Source organism: Panthera pardus, unplaced genomic scaffold, assembly GCF_024362965.1.
Source record: "Panthera pardus isolate Hobbes unplaced genomic scaffold, ASM2436296v1 HiC_scaffold_11, whole genome shotgun sequence".
Taxonomy (NCBI): Eukaryota; Metazoa; Chordata; class Mammalia; order Carnivora; family Felidae; genus Panthera; species Panthera pardus.
In genome coordinates this window covers 106,157,345-106,179,966 of record NW_026526666.1, presented here as the reverse complement: position 1 = coordinate 106,179,966, position 22,622 = coordinate 106,157,345, and the positions used below count along the sequence as shown (strand labels likewise).

Below are 22,622 nucleotides of genomic sequence, written 5' to 3'. Positions count from 1 at the left end.
GGGGCGGGGCGGCGGGTCCCGCGGCGCGGCGGCGGCGGCGGCGGCGGCGGCGGCGGCGGCGCAGGTGAACGACGGCGGCGCAGGTGTGCGGAGGGCGGCGGGCTCGGGCCTGAGGCAGGGGAGCAGATACCAACCGAACTGGACAGGTGGGCCTGGGCATCGCCAAGGGGCTAGACGCGGGAGGGGGCGGCCGAGGACTCGGCTTCCACGCCTCCCTGGACGCTGGGCTCTTGCTCAATCCTTGGGCCTCAGCTGGAGCTGGACCCGCCTAGGACTGGGGTCCCACTCTGCCCGAGCCCCGGGTCCCAGCCCGGCGCCACCCGGAGCTCCCGAGTCCCGGGTCCCAGCCCGGTGCCACCTGGAGCTCCCTTCCCGAACGAGACTTAGAGAGCTTCCTGAACAGGGCCTCGCTCCTGCCGGCTGGGCCTGGGGTGCCAGGGTGAGTGCCCCCTTCTCCTGTGGGGACCTTCAGCCTGCTGTCAGCCATGGAGCTGGGGTGCTCAGGCAGCTCTCCTGCCGAGACTTGATCTTGGGGCTGTGAGCTGACCCTGGGGAAGCCTTGGCCGTGCCCTGCATCACCTCCTCAGAGCTGGCAGGCTGCCTGCCCCGGCTGCACAGCCAATGTCCTTCCTGTTTCCAAGCTCTGAAAGGTTCCCAGCAGATCCTCTTGGCTGCTGGCTCAGGTTCTGGGGAGGAAGGCCAGGCCCACAGGATGTCTGGTGGCCAGGAACGTAGCCCTGAAGGCTTCAGAGACCATCTGCTCAGTGGACAGAAGACAGGCCCTGAGAGAGGGGAGGGGCGTGCCGGAAGTCTCCAGAGCACCATTTTCCTGAGGCCAGGCACAGCTGTCCCCCACACCTGAAGACAGGGTGAGCTCATCTCTGGGGGCTCCGCCCAATGCCAAGCACGTGGCCCAACCCATGGGGCCTGCAGGGCCTCAGCAGCCACGAGACCCCAACAGATGCTCTTGGCAGCCTGGGTGGTAGACGGGGCAGGGCGTGCTGGCCCATTTCCCCAGAAATGAAGGACCAAGTCTTAAGACATTGAGTTACCTGCCCCCAGAGTGAAGACAGAACCTGCAAGGGCACCCAGGGCACCTAGCCCTGGCTAGGGTTCTTGCCACAGCTTGGGCAGGCTCCCTCCCTCCCTCACGGAGAAGCCCTGCAGGGCTTCCAGCACTAGGGGCCCGGAACCCCCAGGCCCAGTGGGGTGAGGGCTCATCCTGGATGGTGAGGTGCAGCTGAGTCCCCAGGGACCGTCAAAGCCCAACTGCAGTGCTGACCCTGGGTGCCCAGGACAGCAGAGGCTGGGTTGTCCAGTGGCACCCACCCAGTATGTGGGCACTTGAATGTTTATGGAGTGACTGCATTAACGTGAGCAGAATCTAGGGCAGAACTCTGGCCTGGGGCACTTCCGGAAGGTTCCCTGTGGCTGTCTTCAGAGTGTAGAAGGACCTTTGACCCAGCTGCCTTTCCGTGTGGGACCTGTACAGTTCCAGTAGGAAAAGATTGGTGTCTGTCTGTCCGGCAGTGCTGACTCTGTAGCCTCTGCTCTGGCTTTCAGGACGCAGCAGTGAGCAAGGAAGGACTCAGCCCACCTGGCCACCTTTCATGGCCCTCCTCCTCACTCTACTGTCTCTTTTTCCATAGTACTCATCTTTTTTTTGCTCACCGTGTTGGAATTTTCTGGTTTTGTTTCTGTCTGACAACCTCCCCAAGAATGTTGCCCTGATAGGCAGGGCTATTTGTCTCATGGGGCGTCCAAGTGCCTGGGAGAGCAATTGGCTCTGGGCAGGGACTCAGCAGGTGTTTCTGCAACTGGCAAAAACAGGTGCTCTGGTGAGAGACAAGCAAGAAATGAGCAGGAACACAGGCTGCAGGTGAGATCGGCACAGCGATGGTGCAAGCCAAGTGACACGACAGGGCCACGCTGACATCTGTGGGCACGTGTTCCGGGCAAAGGGCAGCTTCAGGTCACTGAGTTCAAGCTTGTGGCCCAAGCAGAGTGAAGCAGGCTCCAGGGGAGAAGGGGCCTGGCCGGGGGATGGATCCCACTCTGGGCTTTCTTGGGGGGGTGGGGGGGCAGCGGGATCCCAGCTGTTGCTTTCTGCCCCTCCCCCCACCCTGAAGTAATGACTCAGGGAGCGAGCTGACTCACAGGGACACAACCCCCCCCGCCAGCCTGGCTCCCTGTGTGTTTCAGCGTGTGTTGGAAAATGGGCGACCTGGAGTCGGACTTCAACCTGAAAGTTGTCTTAGTCAGTTTCAAGCAGTGTCTCAACGAGAAGGAGGAGGTGCTGCTGGATCACTACCTCGCTGGCTGGAGGGGGCTGGTCAGGTACATTCAGGGGCACTGCCCTGTGGGCCCCCACACAAAGGTGGGGCCTTTCTGGCCACACTTCCCGCATGCTATGCTATGCACTGTGCACACCAGGCTCCTGCCTGCCCGGAACTGGTCAGCCGTTCTCGTTCGCCACCTGGCTGGCAGCGCCGAACCTTACCACGCCTGCTGGCACGTGGACATGTACCCCAGGAGGTGGGGGGAAGTCTCCCCTGCACCCGGGGCTGAGCTCCTGCTTCCCCTCGAGCAGGTTCCTGAACAGCCTGGGTGCCATCTTCTCCTTCATCTCTAAGGATGTCACCACAAAGCTACAGATCATGGAGCGTCTGTGCAGCGGCCCACAGCAGGAGCACTACAGCAGCCTGCAGTCCATGGTGGCCTACGAGGTGGGCAACCGGCTGGTGGACCTCGAGCGTCGTTCCCAGCACCCCGACTCAGGCTGCCGGACGGTGCTCCGGCTGCACCGCGCCCTGCGCTGGCTGCAGCTCTTCCTGGAAGGTCTGCGCACCAGCCCCGAGGACGCGCGTACTGCCGTGCTCTGCACCGACTCCTACAACGCCTCTCTGGCTGCCTACCACCCCTGGATCATCCGCCGGGCCGTCACCGTGGCCTTCTGTACGTTGCCCACACGCAAGGTCTTCCTGGAGGCCATGAACGTGGGGTCCCCAGAGCAGGCTGTGGAAATGCTGGGCGAGGCCCTGCCCTTCATTGAGCGTGTCTACAATGTCTCCCAGAAACTCTACACTGAGCATTCCCTGCTGAACCTGCCCTGAGGGCCAGCGGGTGAGGTGGGGCATGTTTCTCCTTTCCAGAGCTGGGCTGGGGCAGCCAGGACCCATCAGGCCCACCGTGGGGATTTGCGGGTGCCCCAGGAATGGGAAATACGCTTTCCCCTGCCAGCTGATCTACGGGCCCAGCATAGCCCACTCGGGCTGAGCTTCTGGGCTGCGGCATGGGGGCCGTGACAGAGAAGGCAAGCCCTGGCCATCGCTCCTCCTTGTTGCCTTGCTCTGCCCAAGGGCACCTTGGCTTCACCCTCAACCAGGTTACACGTGTGCAACCAGGCCTTGCCCGCGTGGGTAAAGTGCCGAAGGCGGGAGGGTAAGGGCAGTATCCGTGTTCGTGCAAAACCCTGAAAAGCTGCCCCCTGCCTGTGAGCCAAGTGTGTGAAATGGGGCGAAGTCACAGGTCCCCACAGTGCAGAGACTTCATCCTGCTTGCCAGCAAACTCACCCAGCAGGTGCTTCTCTGTCCCTGGCCCATCTCGGTGTCAGGCCCTGGGTGCAGTGCCTAGGTCCAGGCGCCCGGGCCCCTCCACACAGGGTTGGCTGTCCCCAGGACAGGGATGGAACCCCTGGGCAGCAGTGGACAGGCCCTCTCCCTGTCCCTCACCTCCTTGTTAGCCAGGGTCCCACATGTCCTCAGCGGCAACATGCAGGAGCCAAAGCCCTGAGCGGAGGCCTGCCCTGCCTCTAGTTCTGCACACTTAGCAGCTGCCCCCTGCAGCCACCCTGTCATTCAGGTGCTCCCCCAGGCAGCTGCCTGTGAGTCTGCACAGCACACCTCCAAAGCTCTAGAGAGCCCATGACTCTGCTGGTCCAGTTCTGGCCTCTCCCTCCCCGTCATCCAACAAGATGCTGCATTCCGTCCTCCCCGTCCCTACAGAGCTCAGGAGACCCGGGATGATATGGCACACGGAGAGAGCCTGGACCCTTTTGCCCAGCTGACAGGCCAGCCGTCACCAGACACTTGGGGGCCTAGCGTCTCCTACTGGCTCTTCACTGTGAGCTCAGGGCCCTCAATGCCGAGGGGACTGTATCCACCACACGGAGATGTGCGTAAGTGTGAACTTGCAGAGACCCTGGGAAAGTGTGATGCGGGTGATGGATTTTCAAACATCAATAAATTCCCCTTCTAGAGCAGGTGGTACGCTCCAGGACGGGGGCTGTTTGCTGCGTCAAGCACTGGCTTACTGAAGGGGAGACGTGACCCCGTGGGGGCTTAGGCCCCACTGCCAGGTTCACAGGGCAGTGGCAACCAAGGGGACACGTGGCATGTCTCGGCCAGCAGGGGGCAGGGACATGCTGCCCATCTGTCCTTGTGCAGGCTTTAGCTTGCCCCCCACCCCGAGCCCCCGCCGAGGTCCACATTATCCCCATTTTGTAGTTGAGAAAACAATCGCACAAGGGCCTGGGTTGGAAGGGCAGGTCTGAGGCCAACGACACAGCTTGTAAGGAGAACGTGGAAGGGGAGCCGCCTTGTGCCACACGGTGGTTGGGACGGAAAGAGAACACGTATCAGACCCGAACAGCGGTGTCCCGTGCCACCTCCGCCACCTCCGGGTCTGCTGCTTCACCCTGTCCAGCACTACCCTAGACCCAGTAGGGACCGCAGCACCGTGTGGTGCCAGAGCCTGCGAGGACGGCCTGGGGTCCGCGAGGACCAGAGAGCCAGTGCTGCACGTATGTGCACACACGCGCATGCAAATGTTCAGGCGCCACACACTGCATACGTGTCATGCGTTTGTGTGTGTGGTGTGTGCAGGTACAGTGCATCAAGTGTGTGTTCTGCACATGTGTGCACGTCCCGAGAGCACCATGCAGCGGGGGCCCTCCCCACAGGCAGCAAAGACCAGATGCCAGACCACCTCCTATAAACATCTGCCAGGCCCCAGCCAGGGTGGGGTCCACCTGGAGCTCTCCCACTCCACTCCGGGGGCGTCTGCAGCCTCCCCCAGTTCTTCTGGGTGCCTAATGGGCACATCCACCCCTGAGCCTGGTGTCAGGTCCCCAGGCGCCCAGAGGCTAAGTAGGAATGCTGGCAATCCACTGAGGCTCCCCTGCACACACCTGATGCTGACCCAGCTTCAGAGGCCCATTTGGTTATGGCCTTTCCTCCCTCATTTGCATGCACTGTCCTGCAGGCCCAGCTGTGACCTTTGTCCCCAGAGGGAGGCACCTGCTGTGTCAAGAGCCTAGGCTCGGTGTGGGCACAGCCAGGCTCAGGGTCCCCAAAGTTTCCAGGCCTCAGACACTTAGCAGAGCAACAGCCCAGACCTTCCAGTTGCACTGTTCCCACCTTGGGGCCCTCCGCACCCCAGCCACAGGGTGGAGACCAAGCCGGCGGGCTGGTCTGTCCCCTGAGGCTGTAGATGGAGTTCCCCACCCCTGGCTGCTAACAGCCCTCTCCAGGGCTGGAGACAGATGTTTCTGTACCTACTCCTCGGGGCACTGGCACCTCCTACAGCCAGCTGGAGACCCCAGGACCCTCTCCCAGAGACATCCTGAGTGTTCTCCCTCCCTTCCGGGAATGGGGTGGGTGCAGAGCGGTTTGGGCACAGGCAGGTAACAAGATCATGGTCCGTGGTTGCTCAGCCAGAGAGCCTGGTTGTGACATCAGGATCAAAGAGTCCAGAGAGTTGCAAACCTACTGGGCGGGGAATCAAGGGTGTCTCCAGGGGCCCCCCGGGCTCATCAGGTGCAGACAGGCGAGGACTTTGCTAAGCAAATTCCCTGCACACACCCTACCCCACTTCATCATATCTGGGGCCCCCACCCTGTTCTCTCATTTGCCATCCCTGCCATGCCCGGCCTCGCTCTCCTGGGCCTCACGGCTCTCCTGGGCCTCACGGCTCTCTTGGACCATGGGGAGGGCGCAACGTTGTGCTTGTCACAGCAGCTCAGGATGCAGGGGGACTATGTGCTGGGTGGGCTCTTCCCTCTGGGCTCTGCCGAGGGTACAGGTCTTGGCGACAGGCTGCAGCCCAATGCTACCGTGTGCACCAGGTAGGAATGCAGGGGGTGGGGAGCGAGGCTGGGAGTGGCTCGGGTTGGGGGTGCTCCTGAGTGGGGATGAGGTGTCAGCCACCCGCAGCCCTGTGTGGCCCCAGGTTCTCGTCTCTGGGCCTGCTCTGGGCACTGGCCGTGAAGATGGCGGTGGAGGAGATCAACAACGGGTCTGCCCTGCTGCCCGGGCTGCACCTGGGCTATGACCTCTTTGACACGTGTTCAGAGCCCACGGTGGCCATGAAGCCCAGCCTCATGTTCATGGCCAAAGCAGGCAGCTGCAACATTGCCGCCTACTGCAATTACACACAGTACCAGCCCCGCGTGCTGGCCGTCATCGGGCCCCACTCATCCGAGCTCGCCCTCGTCACCGGCAAGTTCTTCAGCTTCTTCCTTGTGCCTCAGGTGCGCACCCCCCCCACCTCTCCCGGTGCCACCCACCCCCACTGGCCCTGCCCACCGGGGCCCCCACATCAGGAGGTGCGTCCCGGCCACTGCAGGTCAGCTACGGCGCCAGCACCGACCGGCTGAGCAACCGGGAGATCTTCCGGTCCTTCTTCCGCACGGTGCCCAGCGACCAAGTGCAGGTGGCGGCCATGGTGGAGCTGCTGCAGGAGCTCGGATGGAACTGGGTGGCGGCGGTGGGTAGTGACGACGAGTATGGCCGGCAGGGCCTGAGCCTCTTCTCCGGCCTGGCTAACACCAGGGGCATCTGCATCGCACATGAGGGCCTGGTGCCACTGCCACCAGGCAGCCTGCGGCTGGGCGCCCTACGGGGCCTGCTGCGCCAGGTGAACCAGAGCAGCGTGCAGGTGGTGGTGCTGTTCTCCTCCGCCCATGCGGCCCGCACCCTCTTCAGCTACAGCATCCGCTGCAAGCTCTCACCCAAGGTGTGGGTGGCCAGTGAGGCCTGGCTGACCTCAGACCTGGTCATGACGCTGCCCGGCATGCCTGGGGTGGGCACCGTGCTGGGCTTCCTGCAGCAGGGCGCCCCGATGCCGGAGTTCCCATCCTACGTGCGGACCCGCCTGGCCCTGGCCGCTGACCCTGCCTTCTGCGCCTCGCTGGACGCTGAACAGCCAGGCCTGGAGGAGCACGTGGTGGGGCCACGCTGCCCCCAATGTGACCACGTCACGCTAAAGAACCTATCTGCGGGGCTGCTGCACCACCAGACCTTCGCTGCCTACGCGGCTGTGTATGGCGTGGCCCAGGCCCTTCACAACACACTGCGCTGCAATGCCTCGGGCTGCCCCAGGCGGGAGCCTGTGCGGCCCTGGCAGGTAAGGCCGAGGAGCCCCCACCCTCCCGAGAGCGGGGGAATTTCAGTGGGGAATCTGGGCTGGCGGCAGCTCCGGCCGGCCCGGCCCGGCCCCACCCACCTGCTCCAACGCACCCGTCAGCTCCTAGAGAACATGTACAACGTGAGCTTCCGTGCTCGCGGCCTGGCACTGCAGTTCGACGCCAGCGGGAACGTGAACGTGGATTACGACCTGAAACTGTGGGTGTGGCAGGACCCGACGCCCAAGCTGCGCACCGTAGGCACCTTCAAGGGCCGCCTGGAGCTCTGGCGCTCTCAGATGTGCTGGCACACGCCGGGGAAGCAGGTGAGCACTGGGTGGCCGGTCCCCAGCTGCACAGCAGCTTTCCCCTCAGCCGGGAGAGAGCTCTGGCCCTGCCTGGGGCGCAGTGGGGGACCGTCCGCAGGTCCTGGGCGGGGGGTGCACCAAGCTGAGCACAGCCCGAGCCCCGAGGCCCTATGCCAGCAGCCCGTGTCCCAGTGCTCCCGGCAGTGCAAGGAGGGCCAGGTGCGCCGCGTGAAGGGCTTCCACTCTTGCTGTTACGACTGCGTGGACTGCAAGGCGGGCAGTTATCAGCGCAACCCAGGTGAGCACCTCCCTGAGGCTGAGCAGGGGCGGGGACCCACACGGTCTCACGTCCTGGCTCCAAGTCCAACTCTGAGGCCACGGCAGGTGGGAGTGTGGTGGCAGAGCCCGTCCCCCCAGTGCCCCCTCTCTCCTCTCACACCACAGATGACCTCCTCTGCACCCAGTGTGACCAGGACCAGTGGTCCCCAGACCGGAGCACACGCTGCTTCCCCCGCAAGCCCATGTTCCTGGCATGGGGGGAGCCAGCTGTGCTGCTACTGCTCGCGCTGCTGGCTCTGGCGCTGGGCCTGGTGCTGGCGGCCCTGGGGCTCTTCCTCTGGCACTCGGACAGCCCGCTGGTTCAGGCCTCAGGTGGGCCACGGGCCTGCTTTGGCCTGGCCTGCCTGGGCCTGGTCTGCCTCAGTGTCCTCCTGTTCCCTGGCCAGCCAGGCCCTGCCAGCTGCCTGGCCCAGCAGCCACTGTTCCACCTCCCACTCACTGGCTGCCTGAGCACGCTTTTCCTGCAAGCGGCCGAGATATTTGTGGGGTCGGAGCTGCCACCAAGCTGGGCTGAGAAGATGCGTGGCCGCCTGCGGGGGCCCTGGGCCTGGCTGGTGGTGCTGCTTGCTATGCTGGCAGAAGCCGCATTGTGTGCCTGGTACCTGGTAGCCTTCCCGCCAGAGGTGGTGACGGACTGGCGGGTACTGCCCACAGAGGCGCTGGTGCACTGCCACGTGCACTCCTGGATCAGCTTCGGCCTGGTGCATGCCACTAACGCCATGCTGGCCTTCCTCTGCTTCCTGGGCACTTTCCCGGTGCAGAGCCGGCCAGGCCGCTACAATGGTGCCCGCGGCCTCACCTTTGCCATGCTGGCCTACTTCATCACCTGGATCTCCTTTGTGCCCCTCTTTGCCAACGTGCACGTGGCCTACCGGCCTGCCGTGCAGATGGGCGCCATCCTCCTCTGTGCCCTGGGTATCCTAGCCACCTTCCACCTGCCCAAGTGCTACCTGCTGCTGCAGCGGCCGGAGCTCAACACCCCTGAGTTCTTCCTGGAAGACAATGCCAGAGCACAGGGCAGCAGTTGGGGGCAGGGGAGGGGAGAATCGGGGCAAAAACAAGTGACACCTGATCCAGTGACCTCACCGCAGTGAGCCTACTAGACTTAGTTGAGATGCCCCCAAACTGAGTTCTTATGAAGCAACCCAGACAGTACCTCAACTGCTGAGACCACCCCCAGTTCTAGATCTTGACAGCAGGCTGACTGCTGACCTGGATGCCACAATGATCCTTGGGCCTGCAGCACTCAGGAAGGTCCTCAGCACCCACCTGGGGCCCCAGAGAGACTCTGCCCCTGTCCCAGCCAAGCCCTGGCCAGGGCCTACCCAGGTGATCCAGCCCCACTGTTCCAGAATAAAGCCAACAAAAGTTTCCTCGGGGCTCCTTAGCTCGGGCCAAGAGCTCAGGAAGGCCCCTAGCCAGACCACCTGAAGGCCAAGCTGGGCATCACTTGCCTGGCCAGGCCCACCCTGGAGACCCCAGCCAGCACCCCCAGCATCACAGGGGTGGGAGGTTGCTGGGTGGTGGTCAGCTGTGCTGACTCCTCCGCAGAGGCATGTGACAGACCGTGGTTCCCAGAGTGGTGCAGGAATAGTGAGCAGGGCAGAAGCCCATTTAGTGGGGGAGGGAGACACCCAAACTCTTCCCCTCCCTGGCCCAACCCAAGCGGGTAAAATGGGGTCAGCCGCCACCAGCACCGTGGACAGAGCCCAGGCAGGGTGGTGGTGGGACTCAGCACCAAGGCCAGCACCCACGACGAAGACCCCTGGAGCCGGGAGGCAGCACCACGGACAGAACACCAGCCACCGGGACTCTGCTGGCAGCCAGCACCGGGGACAGAGCCTTGTGGCTGACCGGGAACCCAGAGCGCAGCACCTGGCCAGTCCTGGGTCAGCTCTTAGCCAGGCCCTGGGGAGGCTGGACAAGTCTTCTAAGGTACCCCGGCAGGAGAGAAGAGACAGTCCACACGTCAGTCCCATAAAATTAAATGCTTTTTAGTCTTTAAAATAGCATTTACACAGAAGCAGCTCTATTAACTATCTGGACGGACACTCTGACTTGATACAGTATCTACAGCGCAGATGTGTGCAGGCCAGAAACGCCAGGAAGGAAGCGGCGTGAGTGGGTGGGCAGTCACCTGAGGACAGCAAGGAAGGGTGGGCTGCCTACCCCCTCTCCCCCAGACCCTGCCCCTGCAGCAGCTGCGTGCATCTGTGCCCTCTGCCCCTCAGGGTCACATCCCCACCACTGCTAGCTCAAACACATGCCTCTCCTGTCTCTCCCTCACCAACCCTCCCACTTTCAGACACAACCTGTGTCCCTGCATTCAGTCTGAGTCCCGGGGGCAGGGGGGCAGCTGACCTGGCCACCACCTTCCCCAGGGCACACAGGCCAGACAATAAATAAATAAATTAGATCCCTATCCTGGGCATCCACAGAAGAGCCTGGGGGCTCTGATTCCACCTTTGAGGGGTCCGACCCAGCCCAGGAGAGAGTGGTGGGGCCTGTGTCCTGGGCAAACAGGGGGCCCAGGGCCAGCAGCTACTTCTCAGCTTAGTCTGAAGCCCTGTGCATGGCTCTGTGGGCAAGTGGGAGTCCCAGAGGCACTCCAAGGGCACCGGGAGGTGGAGGACCCTCACCAGGGTCTGCATGGACACAAGGCGCTCTGAACAGCAATGTGCAGGCCACCGAGTCCAGATCGTGGTGGTCTGGGCTGCCCTCCGCCCATCCCCCCAGCCTGCTCCCACTCTCTGTCCAGGCCTGGGCCCCAAGACATGGCCCCTTGTGTGCCCCAGAGCACAGGCTGGCTTGAGGCAGGACAGCCACCAATAAGGCAAGCCCACACAAGCTCCAGGGGCAGTGCCCGTGCAGGAACGGCCAGGACCACCAGCTCCCCTACCATGGGGCCCAGCTGAAGGCACTCTCTCCTCGGTCACATGATGTCAACAAAAAATTCACAGGGGTTTCCCATGGCCTTCTGGAAGGACTGGCGGCTGCCCGTCAGCTCTGGAGGAACAGCAGCCAGCTCCCGGACGGGCGGCCCCCCAGGCGGCCCCCCCACCGCCGAGTATGCCTTTGTCAGGGGGTACAGTGGGGGGAGCCCCGGGGCGGCAGCCGAGGCCTGACTGTGTGGGCTGCTGCCCCGGCTGAGCTGACTAGCCGGACGCTCCCTCCAGCCGCTGCCAGCGACCCCACTCGGTGCTGCATGGTCCGACTCGCTGCCACTGCCTCCGGCTCCAGCCGCCCGGCGCTCCTTCTCGCGGCCCAGTGCCCGCCGGCTGCTGCCGCCGGCGCTCCGGGTGGACCCACTGCTTTTGCTTCCTGGAGTCAAGGAGTGGAGGGAGGAACGAGATGGCGTGAGGCCGTGCCACTCCCAGGACAACCGGGCGTTGCCAGGGCAACCAGGGGCAGAGCCTGGTGGTCTCAAGCAGGGTGGGTGGGAGGGGGGCAGCCATGCAGACAGGAGGGCAGGGCCGACCCCACTCAGAGAAGCCAGAGCAGCTGCAGCAGCATGGGGCGGGGGGGGGGGGGGGGGCAGTGGGGGTAGGGGGGGCGCAGGGCGAGCGGCGGCAGGCAGGGACACTCCGGGGCCAGCACAGTGCCTCCTCTCACCCCAATGCCTGACCTTGCAGCTGAGGACCTGAGGCACCAGTGAGGCCCTGTGTGCCTGGTGCTCCCATCGGCCATCCTGGGCCCCCCCCACACAAAGACCCGCCTTCCGTCCAGCCCCAAGGCCCTGGCCAGCTACTCAGCTCAGCCCCCGTCCTGGGCTCCCAGGAAGAGCGGGGAGCCTGAGAAGGCCAGCTGGCTGGGAACATGCCGAGAGGGACGCCGGGCAGGACCCTGGCTTACCGGCCCGGAGGGTCCACTCCGCTAGTCCTTCAGTCTAAGGCTTGCTCAGCACAAAGCAAGGGATAGCATGAGTCACACAGCAGGCCCAGCCTGGTCACCCTTCCCGCCCACAGGGGCATGCCGCCACCAGCTGGGCCTATCCAGGGTCCACAGGCACCCAACACAGCTTCCCCTTGGGCACCACTGCCCTCTGACTTGCTCTCCTCTCTCTCCCACCCCTTTCTGGGTCTACTGGGCTGGCTGCCTGACCTCTCTCTCCTGGTCTCAGAGACACAGACAGCCTCAGGCCACTCCTCCAACAAGCCCCTCCTCAGCTCTCCACACATCCCAGAGTGGATGCGCAGTTGTCTGTGAAAGTGTCCCCTCTGGCTCCCTGCTGGGCTGCAGGTGCCGCGGCGAGGGTGGGGGAGGTCTGTCCTCCACTGTGTCCCAGGGCCCCTCCACCGCCCTTTTCCGCGTCATCTCCCGGCCTTTTGCTTCTGCCACACCTGGACCACCAGCCCCTCCCGCACACACACAACCACCGAAGTCTGCAGGGTTCGCCCCGTCCCCCTCAGCCACTCACCCCTTCCAGAAGGAGCACGCCCAGGGCCTCGACACAGAGCAGGCAGGAGCACACAGGGCGGGGGGGGGGGGGGGGGGCGGGCACATAGGGCAGAGCCAGGCGGCGGGGACAGCAGGGAGCCAGGCGCCCGGCAGGCTCTCACCTTCACTCTGCTGACTCCCAGCACTGCCGCTGCCGTAGCTGAAGCCAGGGTCCTGGTATGCGGGTGGGAAGCAGGGCGGGGGGCCCGGGTACTGGTAGGGGTAGCCCTGACCCAGGGGCCAGGGGGCGGCCGGATGGGGCAGCGGGGCCAGCGTGTCCTGATCCGAGGCCCCACTGGAACCACTGTTGAGGTTCAGGGCTGCGAGATCTGGCAGGAAGGGAGGGTGGCTGAGGGCGGGGTGGGCAGGCCCTCTGGGGACCCCCTGCCCCGCAGCCCCTCACTCACTGCTGCACAGGTCCCCGAAGACGTAGTAGCACTGCTCAGAGAAGGTGATCTTGTTCACCGTGTGCCGCAGGAAGCCACGCTTCAGCATGCTGCTGGCGTACTTGCGGGCCTCGCGCCGTTCCTTGAAGCCCTCCACGTGCGTGTACAGCCAGTCCACCACGTCCGCCCCTGGCCCGCGGCATGTGTCAGGGCACGGAGCCTGGGGGCGCTGACCCTGCCCACCCGGAGCCAGCCCAGCGGGGACCCCTCACCGATGACGGCATTGGCGATGGTGATCTTGAGCCACATGCGGTCTCGGATCTCCAGGCCCGAGTCCGGCAGCTTCATGACACGCACCACGGCACCCATGTCACTCTTCACCGTCAGCGGCGCCTCCTCCAGCTCTGCAAGGCAGAGCCCCCTCTTCAGCCCTGAGCAGCTGAGGCCGGGGGGAGGGCTTGGGGTGGACCCCGGGCCCTGCTGCTGCACCCGTCTCAGAGGCCGGGCTCCGCGTAGGGTCTCTGGTCACAGAGCCCAGATGGCAAGGCCGTCTCGTGACTGTGGGGCCCACGCCCACCACAGGATGGGCCCTCCCAGGGGCGGGGAGCAGGCGTGGGCTGGGGAGACTGAACCTCTTGTCTCCTACCCCTGCAGATGCTTCATCAGGATCTTGGGCCCAAACCAAGGTGGAGCCACCCCCGCCCTGCAGGCCAGACCCCCAAGAGGAGAGATCAGGCCTCTCCCCACCACCACCCCCCTCCCGCCACTCCTCCGCTAGCTCAGGGCTGTTAGTCGTGTTAGCTGCAAGAAAGCAGGCGGGGGTCACACACATGGGGGACAGGCCACTGCCCCGGTCCCCGCCGAGACGGAGCCCTGGGCAGGGACCACAGGGCTGTCCTGGTCCCCTGGGCACCTTTCCACCCACCGCACAGGCAGCAAACCTAAAGGAGGGTGCACACGAGGGCACACACGGGTCAGACACACGTGTCGGCAGTGTCCATCCGTACGTGTGCCCTGCGCCTGACTGTGCTGGGTGGGCACTTAGGACGGGTCCCCCACCCGGGTGCCTCAGGTCCCCGCTCTCCTGAGCTGCCACTTACGCGGAGCGCCGGGCACAGAGCTGGTTAGTGAGGAGGAGCTGGTGCGCGTGACGGCGCTGGAGCAGGGGCTCGTACCGTAGCGGGGCAGGGCTCCGGTCAGCGCCGCCGTGTGGGACAGCCAGGCGGCAGGGTCGATGGGCCGAACCGGGTCAGCTGGGCGGCCGCCGTGTGGTAATGCGTGTGGTAACGGACAGATGGACAAACGGACGGACGGATGGTAGGACACACAATGGAGCACGGGGGCACAGAGGAAAGGACCTTCAGGCTGGGCGAGCGCCCTCATCCCCCTCCCCTGTCAGCCCTGAGGGGTCACTTACCCCTCGGGATGGTGAAGTAGCTCCGGGGGGTTGGGTCCCAGCACTTGGCCACCGTGAGGCTGATGGGCCTGTGGGGTGGGGCAGGTCACACGGGGAACGCCCCGTGCGGGCCCCCCAACACGCCACCTGCCCACCCCGCGCCTCACCCCGTCTGGGACACGATCTCCCGCAGCACCCGCACGGCGTCATCGTTGCTCATGCTCTCGAAATTGATATCATTCACCTGGGGGGCAGGGAGGGGTTCAGCGCGGTGGGCTGGGGGTGCCGGCCTCTCAGCCCCCCAGCAGCTCCCGCAGCCCCGCACCTGCAACAGCATGTCCCCGGGCTCGATGCGGCCGTCGGCAGCCACGGCCCCGCCCTTCATGATGGAGCCGATATAGATGCCGCCGTCTCCCCGGTCGTTGCTCTGCCCCACGATACTGATGCCCAGGAAGTGGTGCCTCTCTGCGGGGGCGAGGGGTGTGTCTGCTGAGGGGGCCCGGCCCAGCCAGGCGCCCCGCACCCCACTGGGGAGGCTCCACGGTCTGCTGAGAGGGCCCGGCCCACCCAGGCGCCCCGCACCCCACCGGGGAGGCCCCACGGAGCCCTCACCCATGTTGAGCGTGACGGTGATGATGTTCAGGGACATAGTAGAGTCCGTGATGCTGCTAAAGGAAGAGGCCTGTGGAGGGGCACGAGTGAGGGGGTGCAGGTGGGGGCTTCCGAAGGGCAGACCCCACCCAGCGCCTGGCTGCCACCTACACGGTCCGTCTGCCGCAGGCGCTGCTTCCGCCGCCGGCGCTTGTGCTTCCGGATGAGCCGGGAGGAGGTGCTCTGCTCCGTGGAGCTGCTCAGTCTGGGGGGGCATGAAGGTCAGGGGCCAGGCCACAGGCTGCAGGGCTGCGGCAGCCGGGGAGAACAGGGCGCCGCCCAACACACACAGGGCAGGGAGTGGAGGTGATGGGCGTTGGGTCTTGTCCCCCCCGCCCCCCGGCCCCGACCAGGCCGACTGTGGGAGACACGGGGCTGAGGTACAGTTTGCTCAGGAGAAGGCTCAGCTTCTGGTTGTGCACGCCCCTACACACACGACACGTACACACCCCACACCTGCACGGAGCACTTCTCTCAGGACAAACGGAGACACAGACCCTGAGCCAGCACATTCGTGCACGTACACCTGTAACACACCCACTCGACACACACGCCCATTCACGTACACATGCCCGTGCAATCAGGGACACGTCCAGGGTCACACACACCCATGCACACGCGCACACACACACACACCGCTGTATACACCTGCACACCCATGTAGAATGTGGCCATGCACACACATAGGCCCATGCCCATACGTGCGCACCCATTACACACCTACGCACACGTGCCCCCACACACCACGCCGTGTGCGTACACCTATAGCCCACCCATGCACACCTGCATGCACACCCACGCACCGGCTTGTGTTGTCATCCTCGTCTGAGTCGATGAAACTACTGGACTCAAGCTCACTGCTCAGCACGGTGGACGCGCTGTCGGCGGGCAGCCCCAGCTCTCGCCGCCGGTCCCCCCTCGGGTGCCCATTGGTCCGGGCAGCTGCGGGGAAAGCCAGCAGGGGAGCTGGCCGTGGGGTCCCGTGTTGCCTCGAGCACCAGCTGAACTAGGAGCTGGCCAGGTGACTGTGGGACTGCTGGGGGGCGGGATCACCGGGGTCCTGTGCAGACGGGCCTAGGACCTCCACCCGGGGTCCCCTCCTGGTTGGGGGCAGTAACTGGGAGCAGGCAGGGACATGGGGTGCACCATAGGGGCCCAGGGGCGTCCGCAGTGTGGCCTTGTTACCCTCTTCACGGTTCCGGCGTCGGGCTCTCTCCCGCCGGTGGCTGACCATGGACTCCGTGCCAGTGTCGTTGTCCATGCAATCACGGCTGCTGGCTACATTGGGGCTGTGCCCACGAGAGGGGGTGGGCCAGGGCAGGCTGGACCTTGGACGCCCTCCCAGCTCTTTGCCCCTTCTCCCACCCGCCCACCTACCTAGATCGGGCCTCTCTGCCCGCCCCGCATCCGCTGACCAGTTTCTACTGCCCGTGGGTCCCTGGTCAGCTGCCCCTCCTCCCGAAAGGCCTGGCCGGCAGCAGGCCCCTCAGCACCACCAGCCTCAGCCCCCCGCCCACAGTCCTTACTGGAAAGAAGGGGGCCGGGAATCCCCAATGCCGCCCGTCCTCTCAAGAGGCGGGGGCAGGTCTGTATGGCCATCAGTGCTCTGAGACCCTGCGTCCGAGTGCGCGCCCTCAGCCAGGACCAGCTGTGGAGGAGAGCGATGGCTCAGGGACGCCCCCCAGCCTGCGGCCCCCCTCCCACCCCCACCCCCGCCATGGGCTCACCCAAGCCCAGCCCCCACCGTAGCCCAGCATCCTCTGCCAACATCCCACGGACTCACCCAGGAGACCACGCGGCCGTTGAAGCAGGGCAGCTTGGCGTTATCATCAGAGATCTCCTCCTTTACCACCCTGTGGGCAGACACGGCCGTGAGGCCACCTGCACCAGGGCCTGCTCACACCAGCGGACTCCGGAGGTAACACCTCCCCACACTCTTGTCCAGGGTGCGTGCCGGCCCAGGGCGCACAGCCCCACGCCCAGATGTCAGTCTGCGGATGCTGCTGCCCAACACGTTCCCTTCCTGGGGACCCCTCCCAGGGCCCGGGTCAGAGAGAGGTCCAAACTCCCGACCCTCTACCAGCAGGGGGTCATCTCCCGCAGCCCCCTATAACGCAAGTATTAATCTTGCTTTGTGCTGTGTGCCCCACGCAGTGTGGATCCGTGAGGGTGGGCCTCTGTCTGGCTTTTCCCCTCCACCTCCCCTCCCCCAACCCCAGCCCCAACCCAGAACGGGGCCTGGTTCACGGCAGGCCTCCATACAGATGTGAGGACAGTCAGTCAGACCACACGGACACAGGCAGGTAGAGATGGCTGGCAGACAGGCCTGTACACGCACACGGAGGGCAGGCCACAGCCCTCCTGACCCATCTAACTGGCCAAGGAGACAGAAGCAGACCCCCTGACTCACTGCAACAGCCCAACCCAAGGGCTGAAACACAGCCAGGCACAAGGCTTTGGGGCCCACCGTGGAGTCTCAGCCCCGGAGGCCGGCAAGCCCCAGCAGCCACGATGCCCCGCAATCAGCCCCCGGCCTATGTTTCAATGCCACACTTGGTCGGGGGGATTTAGGGGTGGGGAAGGTACCCAGGCAGGACACAGAGGACGCCGGGAGGGAAGCATACAATGCTGGGGTCAGACACAGGTTTGCGGGGGGGGCGGGGTGTCAGGTCTCAGATTCAGAGGGCCAAGGAGAACAGCAGCCCGCACAGATCACAGGGGCAGCTGGGGAGGGGCGTTGGGGCAGAGCAGGCAGCGGTTACGGCCCAGACGCACCCCCAGGGATGAGGGCAGGCAGGGTCAGGCCTACAGCAGGAGGCACCCCTACGCCCTACCCCCCTGGAGCCCAACCCTGCCCAACACAGAGAGATTTCCACACCCGGGACTTGGGCCCAGTGGAGAAACAGGAGCCAGAACAGGCAGGAAGCAGCCTTGTGACCTGCTGAGCCCGGACACCTGGACTCTGCTAGTCCTGGGCAGCAACAGGTGGCAGGAGGTCCCCACAGAGCTGGCACCCCACACTCCCCTCAGGGAGCAAGGCCCAAGTCCACCCCCCACCCCCCAGGCCTCAGAAGACAAAAGACACAAGGCCAGCCTGGGCGGGATGGGGCACCCTGCCAGGGTCAGCCACACATGCAACGATCAGGTGGACACCCCAATGGGAGAAGGCCCCACGTCTGCCGCCCCAACTTACGATTGCACCACAGCCCACAGAGTTGGGCTTCCAGGGGAGGCCGTGACCCAGCCCCGGACTCAGCAGAGGCCACGTAAGAGGGTGTCACCACAGCAAGACCTGAGGTGGCCTAGGGACACCTGGGGCTCTGCCAGCCGCAGCCAGCAGACAAAGCCCTGGAGCAAGCCCTCCTGGGAGCCCAGCAGGCGGAGAGCACAGTCTCTGAGTGAGGGCAGCGACAGAGACTTGGGAGGGACCTGATTCCTGTCTCACAGCCCAGGTGGCCCAGTCTTTCCTGCCATTCCCAAGCCCCCGCCCTTTCTGACTCACCCCCCCGCCCCAGCAGGCAGATGGGTGCCCCAGCCCCCACACCACAGGGCCTGCCTGGCTCCCCCAGGGGCAGACGCCCCAGAAGCACCCCAGGTCTCTACTGCTCACCTGGCCAGGGCCTAGAGATGACCAATCAGCCAGGGTTGTCCCCGACCCCTGTACAGACGCCCCACCCCCAGGGCCCAGAGTCCCTGCTTCCCCGGCCCCCCCCAGCCTGTCCTCCAACCAGCACGACAGAGCATCCTGCCTTCCACCTGAGGCCTGGGGCACTGGGGGATACCCCAGTCCCCCACCCAGCTAGGCCAAGACAGCCAGGCTGGGGGAAGGGGCACCAGAGCCCCCAGGACAAGGGCGCGAGTGCTTTCCCCAGGATACACGATGCTGCCCACCACTGGCCAGCACGATCTCTGGGTGCTCCAGGGCAGAGACAAGGGTAGGAGAGGCCTCAGTGGAGCTGGGGGAAATGCCTCCAAGCAATTCTGGGGCTCCCTCCTGGGCCGGGCCTCACCAGGTGGAAGAGCAGGCCTCAGGAGGAGTCTCCACCGACCCTCCGGGGTGGCCATCCAGGGGCACCCCCATTGGCATCACGCCCCCAACCTCAGAATTCCTGGCGAGATCCCAGTTAACCTCAAACTTGTGGCTGTCCGGCCCCGCCTGCCGCCCCCGCAGACTCGCCCTGGCAAGGAATCTTTGCAGAGCAGGGCCCTTGGAACCGGGCACAGACACAGGCCCAAGGGGACCCCCGGGGCCCTTGGAACCGGGCACAGACGCAGGCCCAGGGGAACCCCCAGGGCTCCCAGAGGCCACAGCATGCCACAGGCCAGTCCTTCCCAGTGGGCTAGCCACAAATGTGTCCCCAGAGGCACAGGGTCCCCTCAACCAGACGTCCCCACCATGGAGCGGGAGGCTGCAGAGCAAACTAGACACAACCGGGGAGACCTCCAAGAGTCCCCCTCCTGCACCCACGAGTCAGGGATCCTTAGCTCCCACCTTGCTTTCACCTGCCCCCCCCCACCGCCTCTTGAGCCTAGAGCTCCCCCAAGCTCAGCTCTGCAGACTCCAGGGCCAGGGGGCCCCGGTCCTCTACACCCTGGCCTCTCCCGACACCACTAAGGCACTGACCCCAGATGGACCAGCTGTGGAGGGCAGAGTGGGCATTCACCCAGGCAATCTGGGTCAGGCCCAGCCCCCATCCCCTGCCCCACAGCCCTCACACGGCCCACAGGCAGGTGGCTCCAGCGACCGGAGCTCCTGGCCCAGAGATGGAGAGGCCAGGGCCACCGCCAGGCAGACAAACTAAGTGCCAAAGCCCAGCCAGGCCTGGAATCAGCAAGGCAGCCCCGGTGGCAAGGGCACTTCAACGTGTGCCTCACCATCTAAAAGCTAGGCCCAGACCCCTCCCTGCACCATGGCTCACCAAAGCCAAAGCTTGGCACCTCTGGGCCAGCCCACCATAGGCCCAGAGACCTTCCCCAGCTCTGTTGGGTCAGAATGGCTGTGACCTGCATGGGAAAAGTGGGATGTGGGCTCAGGACTCCCCACCCACCCGGCCAAAAATGGGAGTGGGACCCGGCCCAGAGCAGGTGGCCATGGCCACAGCTCAGACTCCCCTTTCCCCTACTAGGTGTCCAGCTGTGGCCGGGAACATGAGGCTCTGGGAACTCAGGCCCTGGTCCACAGTGGGAAGGAAGGTTGGGGCAGGAGGCTCACCAGGGTGTTCCTCACAGCCCCTGATTCCAGGCTACCCCTCGCATGGTAGGGCCGCTGCCCCAGCCCAGCCAGGACTGCTAAGAACACACCCTCACTCTCTGCCTCTCGCCAGTGGTGGTGGTGCCCAAGAGAGTCTAGTTGTCCAAATGTACCTCAGGCCCCCTGAGAACTGCAGAATGGCCCCAGCGTGACCTGCCCTGGGGCTGTCCAGTATCTATGCAAACCAGAGAATCCAGGAAATGGCCTCAATGTCAAAGTCCCGAGACACAGTCGGCACACAAGGACACAGGCTGCCTGAGGGCGGCCAGGCCCACCTGCTTAGCCCATGAGGCCTCTGAGTACCCCACCCCCCAGCACTGCTGAGCTGGGGACTCAGGTTACCCATGGCTGTGCTAGGTCAGGCCTCGGATAGAGCTTCAAGTGGACAGCCAGCCTCCTGCTCACAGTTCCAGAAGCCCAGCCCAGTGCAAGCGGGAAGTCCCCTCAGCCAAGACAACCACCACTAAGGCTGGACATGGGGACACTGACCCAGAGGCTGCCTGGAGTCAGCAGATGGCCTAGGCTGCTCCCAGGAACCCAAGTACTATGTGGCTCAACAGGGATAGAGACCCAACAACCGGTAACACTCAGGCAGGGGCAGGTGGAGTGACAATCCAGGGTCCCCAGTAACCCTTGATCTCTGCTCTATCCTCAGGACCCTGGAGAAGGGGTCCAGAGAGAGGACTTGAGCCTTGAGCCTCTGGAAACCTCTGCAGACCCCAACAGATATATCTGTGTCTGTCCCAGAGTACCTCATTTCCTCCATGCTAACTACAGGGGACCTACTGGGCAGCTGGGATACTGCCCCTCTCCTTCTCCCCCCCCCCCCACTCCTGTGACCCCGGGGCCCCATGAATCACAAGCCCTCCAGGCCAGCTCTAAGCACCTGCCTTCCACGGAGGGGGGGCAGTGGGATCCTGAGTCTGACAAGTGCCAAGGTAGGACGTCAGCTCACTCTGGGCCACGGACCTTGACCACCTGAAAGTCAAACACACTCAGGCACACAGGCCCAGGTCCAGAGTGGGGGCAGAAACGAGGACCCTCTCCCGCACACTGGCCAGCACTCTCAGGCTCCTGGACAGGCAGTCAGGGACAATCATTCGTTCCCAGCTCAGGCCACAGACAGATGGGACTCACGGCAACCCCGGGGAGCGGAGGCACTGCCCCAGTCACAGCCCCAAGATTCCCCAAGGCCCTGCCCCGGTGCGGACAGGTGCGGACACCCGTCCTGGCGCACAGGCCCCACGGCCCACTGACCCGAAGTCCTGGTCCATGGACTTGAAGAAGAATTTGTAAGCGTGCACGGGCCGGTTGCTGAGCACATTCTTGAAGTCGGCCAGAGTGACGCGCTCGGGCGCCACGGGCAGCTTGACCAGGTACGGCGTCTCCTCCTCATCCATGTGATAGATGATCTTGGTCTCCGCCATGGCGCGGCGGCGCGGGGCCCGCGCGGCGCTCCCGGCCCGGCCCGGGGCTCGGACGCCGCCGCCTCGCCGCTGCCGGCCTGCGCCCCGCCTGCCCGCCCGCCCGCTCCGGGCCCGGCCGCTACCAGGCCCCCGGCGCCCCGCCCGGCCGCCCCAGCCCCAGCCCCACCCGCCCCGCCGGCCCCGGCTCTCCTCGCGCCCCGGCTGCTGCCCCGCGGCCCGCGGCCGCCCATCCGCCCCGGCCCGGGGACGCAGGCAGGGAGGGCGTGCGAGGCCCGGCCGCGTCCGTGCGCCCCGCCGCCGCCGCCGCCGCCGCCGCCCCCTCGGGCCGCGCAGTTAAAGGGACCGCCGGCCCCGGGCTGAGCGCGCCCGCCGGGGGGCGCCCGAGAGCGGGCGGGGCCTGACGTCACCCGGCCGCCCGCGGCGCGGGGCGGGGCAGGGCTGCGCACGCGCGGAAGGGCGGGAGGGCGGAGCGCACGCGCGTGGGCAGTGGCGGGGCGGAGGTGGTAGCGCCGGCGCGCCGCCCTCGCGGCTGTCGTGGGCCACGGGTCCCTGGCCCGGCACGAGAGGACGTCCACAATGTGCTCGGGTCTCACCCCACGCTGGGCCTAGGGTCTCGGTCCGTGAGCGGACAGGGGGGCGTCCCCCGGAGGGAGGCGGCTGGGGACCCTCGACGTGCAACCCAGCTGTCAGAAAGGAGACCCCGCCCCAGGCAACGCCAAGCCCCTGGCCAGGGCTCCCTGGGTCCACTGCGGAACACAGAAGTGTGGCTGGGCCGGGGTTCGGGTCCTCCGCCCCCTCGCGAGGTCTCCCAGGGTCCTCAGGTGCTCAAAATCATATCGGCGGGCACCACGGGAAGCTGAGGATACTTCGGGCCGGGCCGTGAGCCGAAGACAGCCCGGTCTCTGCGTCCCCGCGCCCACTCCGGGCTCTCGCGCCCTCTGCCGGGTCCCACGGAGGCCCTGAGAAACACGGGCCAAGTGCATGCAGGTGCTGGCGTGAAGGCGGGAGTGCTCGCGTGAACACG

The 22,622-nt window shown here is 65.3% G+C and overlaps 3 protein-coding genes across 13 annotated transcripts; 2 read left to right on the top strand and 1 right to left on the bottom strand.

Annotated features, from left to right (window-relative positions):
• Window positions 1–16: 16 nt before the first annotated feature.
• Window positions 17–4,262, top strand: CPTP (ceramide-1-phosphate transfer protein). Of its 8 annotated transcripts, XM_019461061.2 has the most exons (4): window positions 17–146; window positions 2,181–2,337; window positions 2,591–3,123; window positions 4,006–4,262. In XM_019461061.2, the coding sequence occupies exons 2-3, from the start codon at window positions 2,216–2,218 to the stop codon at window positions 3,111–3,113; spliced, it is 645 nt and encodes a 214-aa protein (XP_019316606.2). In that variant the 5' UTR covers window positions 17–146; window positions 2,181–2,215; the 3' UTR covers window positions 3,114–3,123; window positions 4,006–4,262. The 8 variants fall into 8 exon arrangements, with proteins under 8 accessions (XP_019316606.2, XP_019316607.2, XP_019316613.2 ...); XM_019461062.2 differs by having other exon boundaries at window positions 26–83; window positions 2,591–4,262; XM_019461068.2 differs by having other exon boundaries at window positions 46–146; window positions 2,203–2,337; window positions 2,591–4,262.
• Window positions 4,263–4,381: 119 nt separating this feature from the next.
• TAS1R3 (taste 1 receptor member 3) lies at window positions 4,382–10,472 on the top strand. Of its 2 annotated transcripts, XM_019461044.2 has the most exons (6): window positions 4,382–6,125; window positions 6,230–6,530; window positions 6,626–7,405; window positions 7,526–7,729; window positions 7,889–8,009; window positions 8,156–10,472. In XM_019461044.2, the coding sequence occupies exons 1-6, from the start codon at window positions 5,923–5,925 to the stop codon at window positions 9,142–9,144; spliced, it is 2,598 nt and encodes an 865-aa protein (XP_019316589.2). In that variant the 5' UTR covers window positions 4,382–5,922; the 3' UTR covers window positions 9,145–10,472. The 2 variants fall into 2 exon arrangements, with proteins under 2 accessions (XP_019316589.2, XP_019316588.2); XM_019461043.2 differs by lacking the exon at window positions 4,382–6,125 and having other exon boundaries at window positions 6,168–6,530; window positions 7,892–8,009.
• DVL1 (dishevelled segment polarity protein 1) lies at window positions 10,024–21,720 on the bottom strand. Of its 3 annotated transcripts, XM_019461047.2 has the most exons (16): window positions 21,429–21,720; window positions 16,704–16,773; window positions 16,447–16,568; window positions 16,106–16,209; window positions 15,724–15,862; window positions 15,032–15,125; window positions 14,882–14,951; window positions 14,595–14,734; window positions 14,437–14,513; window positions 14,291–14,358; window positions 13,974–14,126; window positions 13,146–13,277; window positions 12,895–13,062; window positions 12,610–12,816; window positions 11,903–11,942; window positions 11,258–11,371 (listed from the first exon to the last, which is right to left on the bottom strand). In XM_019461047.2, the coding sequence occupies exons 1-15, from the start codon at window positions 21,596–21,598 to the stop codon at window positions 11,932–11,934; spliced, it is 1,725 nt and encodes a 574-aa protein (XP_019316592.1). In that variant the 5' UTR covers window positions 21,599–21,720; the 3' UTR covers window positions 11,258–11,371; window positions 11,903–11,931. The 3 variants fall into 3 exon arrangements, with proteins under 3 accessions (XP_019316590.1, XP_019316591.1, XP_019316592.1); XM_019461045.2 differs by lacking the exon at window positions 11,903–11,942 and having other exon boundaries at window positions 10,024–11,371; window positions 21,429–21,719; XM_019461046.2 differs by lacking the exon at window positions 11,903–11,942 and having other exon boundaries at window positions 10,024–11,371; window positions 14,049–14,126; window positions 21,429–21,718.
• Window positions 21,721–22,622: the final 902 nt, after the last annotated feature.